Here is a 9,544-nt window from a genome sequence, read left to right on the forward strand (position 1 = left end):
AAAGCAGTTTTAACAGCTTTGTTTGTACTCCCTGTAATAGTAACTATAAATAAGTTTCTAACTCCATAACCTCTTTTGTATTTTGACAATGCCAGAAAACATGAGGTACAGTTTCTGGTTGCAATAAACAAATAAACAAACAAACAAAAAAGTTATATTGGTTAAACTTACGTAGAAAGTGCTTAGCAGGGCAAAATTTGTGCAACATCGTAAATTAAATTTCCCTAATGTTTTTAAAATGAAACAAAATGTTACATACGTCATGCACTAACGTCATTATATCGTAACTGGTTTCGACCAATCACAATGTGAGGATTCAGGACTCTTCCGGTATGCACGTTCTTTGCGTTTCGTCAGCCGAAGTGTGGAGTAGCGTGTGTTCATTTGAGCACAGCGAAATTCTCCATCTGCTTACAGAAATAGTGTGATATCAAGGTGATATAAGCGCAGGCTTTATCATATTTATATATAGATCGCTAAAACGTGGTATTTTTTGTTTAAATGGTCTGTTTTCATTGCATGTTGTCCCCTTCGTATGACCGGCATGCTAACTTGCTACACATAGTAATGAATTGGGGATAGGGGTATTGATGCTGCGGATGCACACGTGTGTCTCTGTTTGCTTCCTAGCGATTGATGAAGAACCCCTACCTCTACTAACCCGGCTGTCACTTAGCTGGGATGCAGGGATTTATAAGCAGGGATATGATATGTCTTCTCTGGTCCAGGGAGTGGCATATATTTAGCCTCTCTTACAGTGAATCGGGCCGGTCAGTTTACACTCAATGCTGGGGCTATTTTGGGAACCTGCTGCCATTAGTTTGACTGTCGTGAAAAGGCAACTAGTTTCTGCAGTTAGCCAGACGAAGAAGTTACACGTTGCGTGGCTTCTACTGCATCTTAATTATGCAAAATATACTCCATTCGTAATATTGCAAGAGAGTACTGATAACATTTTACCATGGCTCCTAAAAAGGTGTGGTAGCTGCGTGACAGGTTGTGTTTCTCAGTTAATTATGTAATGCATTAATGTGAAAGTGGGTATGATTGTTTTTCTCCACAGATGCCTCCAAAGAAGGGTGGTGATGGACCAAAACAACAACCCCTGATTGGACGTTTTGGGACTTCGTTGAAAATTGGAATTGTTGGGTTACCAAATGTAGGGTACGTGTCTCTTCCAGCTGGCATTTTGGCTTTATGCATGTGTGCTATTTTATTATTAGGATGGTGACTCATGATCTTTGTCCATTATGAAAATGACATAATCCTGCCACAGGATGGGCAGCTGTTTTTGAATGGAAACAAATTGGCGCTCTGTCTGAATATGCCTACTTTCATACTATACAGGATGCGAAAAACAGTACGCCAAAAGAGTAGTATGTCCTCTTTTTGTCTACAAAAAGTACCTGGATGACCTACTACTTCCGGTGAGATTCAGTCCCATGAAGCCATGGGAGAGGAGTTGTGAATGGCAGTGACGCAATGCAGTCATGTGACAGTGACAACATGGCAGATGTTCAACATCCAGATTTCATTCATACTACCCAATTTCATAATAGAACATACTTTTTAAACAGTGGAGAAGTATGTAGTACATACTAGACAGTGGGTTTTCGGACGCAGCTTTGGTCTCTGTGTATATATAGCAAATACTTGTTCAATTGTTATGCATAAATGTCAGTGATCCATGTCCTCGTCTTTTATCTCAGAAAGTCAACGTTCTTCAATGTTCTGACAAAGAGTCAGGCAGCGGCTGAGAATTTTCCCTTTTGCACCATCGACCCAAACGAGAGCCGTGTGCCCATTCCAGATGAGCGCTATGACTTCCTCTGCCAGTACCATAAACCAGTCAGGTGCTCACTGCACGTCTGCATCTGCATAATACAATTATCAGCACGTTCTGCTCCTAGACATCAGTGACATGATCTTCATTTCTCTTTTACCTTTCCCTCCAGTAAGGTTCCAGCATTTCTGAATGTGGTGGATATTGCTGGCTTAGTAAAAGGGGCCCACGCAGGCCAGGGTTTGGGTAACGCCTTCCTCTCCCACATCAGTGCCTGTGATTCCATCTTTCACATGACACGTGAGTAGATTGCCAACTTCAAACTGTATTTTATGAAATTCTTTATCTGTAAGTTTCCATGTAGTTGCAAAGAAATGTGTGACACTGTGAGTGAGTGACATAATTCAACAATATGTGTCAGTTAAAAACCAAAACAAAAAACCTGATGATATGTATATGAAACTGTTTTTTGTAGGAGCTTTTGAGGATGAAGATATTATCCACGTTGAGGGGTGTGTTGACCCAGTTAGGGATATTGAGATCATTCATGAGGAGCTGAGGTTAAAGGATGAAGAGATGATTGGGCCAATCATAGATAAGCTGGAGAAAACCTCTGTCAGGGGTGGAGACAAAAAACTCAAACCTGAATATGTGAGTGAACTATAGATCCCAGTATGCATCTGACCACTGCAGAAATAAAACCTGCTTTCTACTTTAACAGAAAGCCTGCCGAAACATGCACTGACATTTTCTTTTAATGTTTTCTTTGCTTGCAGGACATCATGTGTAAAATCAAGTCCTGGGTGGTTGATGAAAAGAAACATGTCCGTTATTACCCTGACTGGAACGACAAAGAGGTTAAAATCTTTTTTTGTCATTATTTTTAATCTAAAATAGAGATGCAGGAATGAGTCCTAAAACCTGGACATGAGTTAGCATTTTTGCCCTTCTAATGGAGTTTTGGTTAAATGTCTGAAATAAGGTCTGTGTTTAACAGAAGCTCAAGATAAATTTATGTTTTATTCTAAGACATAAAATACATCAGTTATAACTCACTCATATCACAAACAGGAAAACTCATCTACTCACCTGTCCACTTGTGCAAACTATTTCAACTTGAGCTTTCAAACTTGTAGATTTAAATAGTTGTTGGAAGCTTAGTGGTGATGACGTTAAAGTCATGTGGTGTAGTTCATTGCCTATCTTTTTACTTCTGGCGATTGTATTAAGGCCCTAAAATTCATTTAACGTTATAGAAACATAAACTTTTGTTTGTCACAAAACTTATTTTCTGCAATGGGAAAATCCTAATGGCTTTTTATAGAGGGAACAAGGGTGATGTTACCTTCTGGGTTGGCCTACAAAAATACAGTTTATCATACCTGCAGAACTCTATACTCTGCCTGAACTTGCTCAGATTAAGTTTATACTCTGTTTTTTGTTGTTGTTTTTCAGATTGATGTCTTGAATAAGTATCTGTTCCTGACATCCAAGCCAATGATCTACTTGGTAAACCTCTCAGAGAAAGATTACATCAGGAAAAAGAATAAATGGTGAGATGACATCTTAGCTGTTTATCTTCTGTTAGTGAATCCTTTCAGTGCTGGTAATACACATCATTTGGACCATGTGAAACAGGTCTCAATCTACTGGTCGGCGTGTCAATCCTTCAAGTGTTAAAGGTGCAGTAAACAAATTCTGAAAAACACTGTTAATATATTTTAAATCAATCCATACAAACACACCTTCATTGCTCTGCCCCCAAAATGCATGAACATACAATACATGGTCTCTTTATCATAGCCAAAGTGATGCAAAATAATGGTTTGCAAAGATAACAAAGGAACGTCAAGGAGGAATCTTGGTTCTGTGAAACATGGCAAAACCAATGTTACTCGTGTATGGAGCAGAAACAATGCGACCTTGGCGTTCAAGCCTTCCTAGTTGGGTCTCTCTAATATTAACGCAGGTCTCAAAGCTCTTGCCTGATCATTACCCTTCTCTTTCCAGTGAAATTCCTCTGAGCTTTTCTTGTTTATAATGTCTCTCCGCCATCTCTCTTTCTTCAACTCTTTCCCCTCTCTCTCTCTCTCTCTCTCTCTCTCTCTCTCTCTCTCTCTCTCGCTCTCTCTCTCTCTCTCTCTCTCTCTCTCTCTCTCTCTCCCCTACCCCCCCCCACCCCACATCATGAGTGTATATGTCCCAAGCGGGCAACCTCCCCGTCTCTCTCTTGAAACCAACACGGAAGTGAGTTAAACTGCAATTCATTGACTGGCCGCTTGGCCTGGCTGCAGAAGTGAGTCAAATCTGTATCTCCCTCATGTTAAAATTACCAACTTTACAGCAGAAAAAAATATGTTTACAGCCTGGATCTCTATGTGGCTTTGGTCTATACAGCTAATTTTGCCCTTCATAACAACTGTGAGGGGGGTGAATTATTTTTTAAACTCGTCCGTTTAGTTGATTAATATTTAAATTTAAGGGTGTGGCCACTTGAGTGACAGATGGATTGCCGCTGTCAGTGCTAGCCGTTTGTCTGCTGTTACTAGCCGTCACTTCACCTCAGCAAATGTTAGCTGCTGAACTTGCCATCTCTGCAGTGTTTGTGCTTTTTTTTCGGGATTATTTCATACAATTTAATACTTGGGTACAAAGCCCACGTCTTTGGATTCCGTCGTTATCGTTCGAGAGAACAACCAGCGCTGTATTTCAGTTGTTTTCCTCCGTGAACATACACTAATGGATGACTGACAATTTCGTTGCTTTTTGGGGTTTTCAAATTTAAAACGTCAATAAATGCTTGTTCGTTCTGCTCTCACGGAGCAGATGGATTATAATATGCTTATCGTCGCTGTCCAATGAAAACCGCGTATGTCCATTTTGCCGATTTTGAGATTTTTCGACGGATAGAATGTCCAGGTTCATTTCCGTATACAGTATGCTTCACATATCTAAATGACCAATGAAAAGTTGTGAAATCATGTCATCTGATTTTCACGTATATCCATTTGGTGTCAAAGCTGTCAATCACGCCGCGTATCTCCCGCCCAGTGGAGGCATCGCGCGGTCTAAGCGTCTCTGGAAGCTCAGCATTGGATAGCCGAATAACTCTGTGAGGTAAAGTATCAGCAAACGTTTGTTTTGACAACTGTTCAAGTTTATTATATATTCGCAATATATTTACAACTGTTATTTACCGGTAAATAGACGAAGTAGGCTAATTGTCACTGTTTATTGTGGAGATGTAAACGCATGGGCCTGTTAACTCAAGCAATACTTTTAAGGTAGTCTAATATTTTTCTGACTAATAAATTACTGACACAGTAAAGGGTAGATTTAAATAAACAATAACGAATTTTAAATAAAGAAAAACAAAATTTAAATGAAAAAACTAAATTTAAAAAAAGAACAAATTAAATTTAAATAAAGAAAAATGACATTTAAAGAAAGAAAAAACGAAAATTAAATAAAGAAAAAAACTAAATTTAAATAAAGAAAAACGAAATTTAAATAAAGAAAAACGAAATTAAGTTAAATTAAAAACGAGATTAATTTAGACTGATAACGGGTAAAAAGGCTAATAGCCTACATGTTGGGTCCGTGTACTTTTTCGTTCATTCATTATTCTATTTCGGAATGAAAGATGAAATGTAAAAAAAAACCGCTACGTTCAACTGATGACTTTGAAATTAGCTGTTTTTTTCACTTCCTGAAAAGTAACCGTTTTGGACATACGTGAGTTTCATCGGGCAGCGACGTTATGTACCGTCAGATGAAATCATGCGGGCGTCGGCGCTTTCTCCGTCCGTGCAATAAATGCACATGAATGAGCGCGGATTTTCTAGCGCATTTACTTGCACTTCAAAGGCAATATATCTATGGTTTAACCCATTTGAGAGACGGCCAAAATCAGAATTTAAAATGGACTGAATAAGCTCTCTACGAACTTGAGCAATGCCGCGCTGACGACCATGAGTGACGGACGTTTGCACATAAATCACTGTCACACACAAACACTCTCGAAGTAATACACAGTCTCACTTGTAGCCATGTCTTTTAACTATTATAATATTTCGAAGGGCAAAAATAGGAACGTTTAATTGGCTTTACATCATCAGCTAACTCGATCACGTTGAGCTAGGTGATTTACAGATAGCCAGGCGAGGCTCCTCAGCTCCACTCACGCCCCGCCTGTTTGCCTATTTTCTGTTATCCGGGAGTGACGCAAGGCCAAGATGGCGACGGCCGGCTCCGCCCACTTAAGGCTTCAAAAATGCTCTTCAGAAACCTACGGGTGACGTCACGGACACTACGTCGATATTTTTTTACAGTCTATGATATGTCCCCTACTGCTGACTACAAGTGTATTGTGCTGCATGGTCCGATCCACTTTCAAGAGCGTTTCTCAGAAATTTGCTTACTGCACCTTTAATAGTTTATCCTTAAATTCACCTTCAAGAAATGTAGAACCTGTACCCCCTGTTTCTAGTTTTGACACAGCACAGCTACACAAGCTATTTTTATTTTGTTCATCCAACTGAGGCAAAAATTATTTACAAATGTCTTGTGTTAATTGATTATGTATATCTTTAAATAATTGCCTGTTACATCATAGCCTGATAGTGATGTGTCTTGTCTCTTATAAGGATAGTCCACCAAAATATTAATATTCTGTCATCGTTTACTCTCATGTCTCATGTCAAACTTGTATGACTTTCAGTCTTTTGTGGAACACACAAAAAAAGAATGTTGTGAACTAAACATAAAGTTTTGATTCCCTTCAACTTCCATAAAAATACAGTGGAAGTCAATGGGAACAAAAACTGTTTGGTCACCAACATCTTCAAAATATCTTTTGTGCTCCACAGAAGAAAGTTACACAGATTGGAATGACAAGGTGAGAAAATGACAGAATTTTCATTTTTGGATGGACTTTTTGGCACGGCTTCTTGCTTGATCTTGAATTGCGAATGCGGTTGTCAAGTAACACAGTCTCAGGTGTCATTACTCCAGTACACTTGTAGAGCAGTATTAGTCCAAATTCATGGTTGTTAAAACATTTGTGCTGCAACAGTTTAGCTGGTCCCCGATGGAGAACTGGCTTTCGTCCCCAGGTGATTTGAGTTTTAGAGCCCTTATGTAAAACATTTGCTATCTTTTCTTTTGTAGGTTGGTGAAGATCAAGGAGTGGGTTGATGCTCATGATCCAGGTGCGCTGGTCATCCCGTTCAGTGGGGGATTTGAGTGCAAATATCAGGATATGACTGATGAAGAGAAACAGAAATATTGTGAGGAAAACAAAACGCAGAGGTCAGGATTTGCTCTTTGCTCAATTTAAGAAACTTCATATTTTTTCACATGCAAAAAGCATTTTCAGCAGTACTAAACTGATGCTCTGAAGTCAATCATATTTTTGGTCATGGTTTTTTTCTTTTCTTTTTTTCAGTATTCTGACTAAGATCATCAAGAGTGGGTATGCGGCCTTGCAGCTGGAGTACTTCTTCACAGCAGGACCTGACGAAGTCCGTGCATGGACCATCAGGGTGAGCAAAGCACATGTTCACAGACACATTTTTACATGGGATATATTTCTGATGCACCTCTGAAACACCTTACAGAAAGGCACCAAGGCCCCACAAGCAGCTGGAAAGATCCACACAGACTTTGAGAAAGGCTTCATTATGGCTGAAGTCATGAAATTTACAGACTTTAAGGAGGAAGGCAGTGAAAACGCTGCTAAAGTAAGATCTTAAAAAGATAATTGAAAATAGCATAGATTTTTAAAGGTTGAAAACTGAAAATGTGTCGAATACTTGCAGGCTGCAGGGAAATACAGACAACAGGGACGGAACTATATTGTGGAGGATGGGGACATCATCTTCTTCAAATTCAACACACCTAATCAACCCAAGAAGAAGTGAAGTCATCCTTATGCCAGTTGGTTGGAACGTACCATCTGTGGCACCTGCTGCGTCTCTTCATTTATGGCTTCGGAACATTTAAAACACAATCACACCTTAGTGGTTTATTTTTTATTTTATTATTTTGGCTGATGGCTGAAATAAATGTAAAGGCTGGTCTGCTTACAAAAGCTGCATGTCACACAGCAGTTTATTCTAATAAAACACTTCCTCAGACCAAAGTGTTTTCTGTTCAAGGTACTTTCCTAATCGTCTCATACATTTATATTGATTGTGTATGTGCTGCATTGATGTCAGATGGGATTTATAGTATTAAGCTGCTGTGAAAACACATTTATAGAGATTAACTTAAGCAAATGTATTAGCAATACAGAAACCATCTGGGAGGAAAAATAATTTGAATAATGCAATTTTTAGTACTTTTGTGCTGTTGAAAATCAACCACCAAAAAATTTTTATGAATATTTGCTAGATGTACTGTCCTGTGTGTGTGCGCGCAAGGTGGATGGGACAAGAGGCTGCTCACTGCACAGCCATGGGTGGAGCGAGCATGAAATCTAACTCCCCCTCTCTTGGTGTAATGGGTGGAGCTAGAAGGTCCAACTAAAACCCTACCCATAACTCTATCCCTCCACCCATTAGATCCACAGGTGGAGCTGGACTAGGTCAAGCTCAACCCAAGACGTTAAGAGAGGCGGAGCTGGACGTCATTTGGCTCTGCAGTGGGCACCACTTCGATCGGACCGATCGCCACAACACTTGTAGCCAATCAGCAATGGGGCGTGTATCCGCTCATGATGAGGGAGGAGAGAGATGAGCAAGCGGGACATTTGTAGAAAGAGTGATGGCTGAGATATTACCAAAACGAGGAAGAGGTCAGAGAAATATAATTGGAAAAAGAAATGTTACGACCGGGCAAGAGCTAGAACCCGTGTTAATATTGGAAAAGCTTTCCAGCACTGGAGAGACTTTAAAGAGCGAGAAGGCCTGAAAACGGATGCTGAGGTTGCTTTGTTTCTGCTTGATACGTGAGTAACATTTCACAGAACCAAGATGATGTTGTTGTAATATTAGCTATAGTAACGGGACAGTAGTGGTTGCCTGTTACAGAGCGTGACGTGTTCGTTACCGCTGTGTGCTGCAGTTCTGCTGTGGCCTTCGTTGCAAAATAGAGCAATAATGTATAATATGATCAACATTAAAAACTGCTGGATCTCTGGAGGTTGCATTTTGATCGCAGATTTAGTCGCACAAACAGCGCAAGTGGCTTGTGACAGAACACACTTTGAATGACACTTTAAGTAGAAAATCTCAAATGAAGATCGCTGAACTCTAGTTTACTTTTCAGATCATCGCACTTCTTCAGTAGTGTAGAGAGCGCGTGGTTGCCAGACACTAAAGACAGGGTAGAAAAGTGTTCTTTTAACAGAAAAGCTCTGATGGGGGTTTAAATGACTGAAATCTGGCAACCGTAAGCTCATAATGAACGCTCATAAAAACTGTAATCTGTTGTCTCCTTTATTCGACAAAAACAAGTGGTTTTGGTCAAGTTTTTATTTTTTTAAACACATGATTTCAGTCTCTGCTTTTTTCGTCAATGATATTGCACGTGTCACAGTTATCGTTTAATGACGTGGGTGTCGTCTTTCATCCTCTAGTCTTTAAAGTCAGGGGAAAAAAAGGTCGTCAACGAACATTTTTCGTCATAGTTTTTGTTAACGAAATGAACACTGCCTCAAACTGATTAAGTTAGTATAATCACAAAATAACTAGTTATTCCAATGTTTCATCATCGGACTTGCGCTTGGAATGATATGGAAAAATCGACGTCATTGTTTGT

General features: G+C 39.6%; 1 protein-coding gene across 2 annotated transcripts; it reads left to right on the forward strand.

Annotated features, from left to right (window-relative positions):
- Nucleotides 1-283: 283 nt before the first annotated feature.
- On the forward strand, nucleotides 284-7,925 carry ola1 (Obg-like ATPase 1). Of its 2 annotated transcripts, none has more exons than XM_081380649.1 (11): nucleotides 284-435; nucleotides 1,064-1,164; nucleotides 1,710-1,853; nucleotides 1,956-2,083; nucleotides 2,259-2,434; nucleotides 2,560-2,640; nucleotides 3,239-3,336; nucleotides 6,953-7,093; nucleotides 7,230-7,326; nucleotides 7,402-7,524; nucleotides 7,603-7,925. In XM_081380649.1, the coding sequence occupies exons 2-11, from the start codon at nucleotides 1,064-1,066 to the stop codon at nucleotides 7,702-7,704; spliced, it is 1,191 nt and encodes a 396-aa protein (XP_081236775.1). In that variant the 5' UTR covers nucleotides 284-435; the 3' UTR covers nucleotides 7,705-7,925. The 2 variants fall into 2 exon arrangements, with proteins under 2 accessions (XP_081236775.1, XP_081236774.1); XM_081380648.1 differs by having other exon boundaries at nucleotides 339-976.
- The last annotated feature ends 1,619 nt before the right edge of the window (nucleotides 7,926-9,544 follow it).

This window comes from Scardinius erythrophthalmus (assembly GCF_964197995.2).
Source record: "Scardinius erythrophthalmus genome assembly, chromosome: 12".
Classification (NCBI taxonomy): Eukaryota; Metazoa; Chordata; class Actinopteri; order Cypriniformes; family Leuciscidae; genus Scardinius; species Scardinius erythrophthalmus.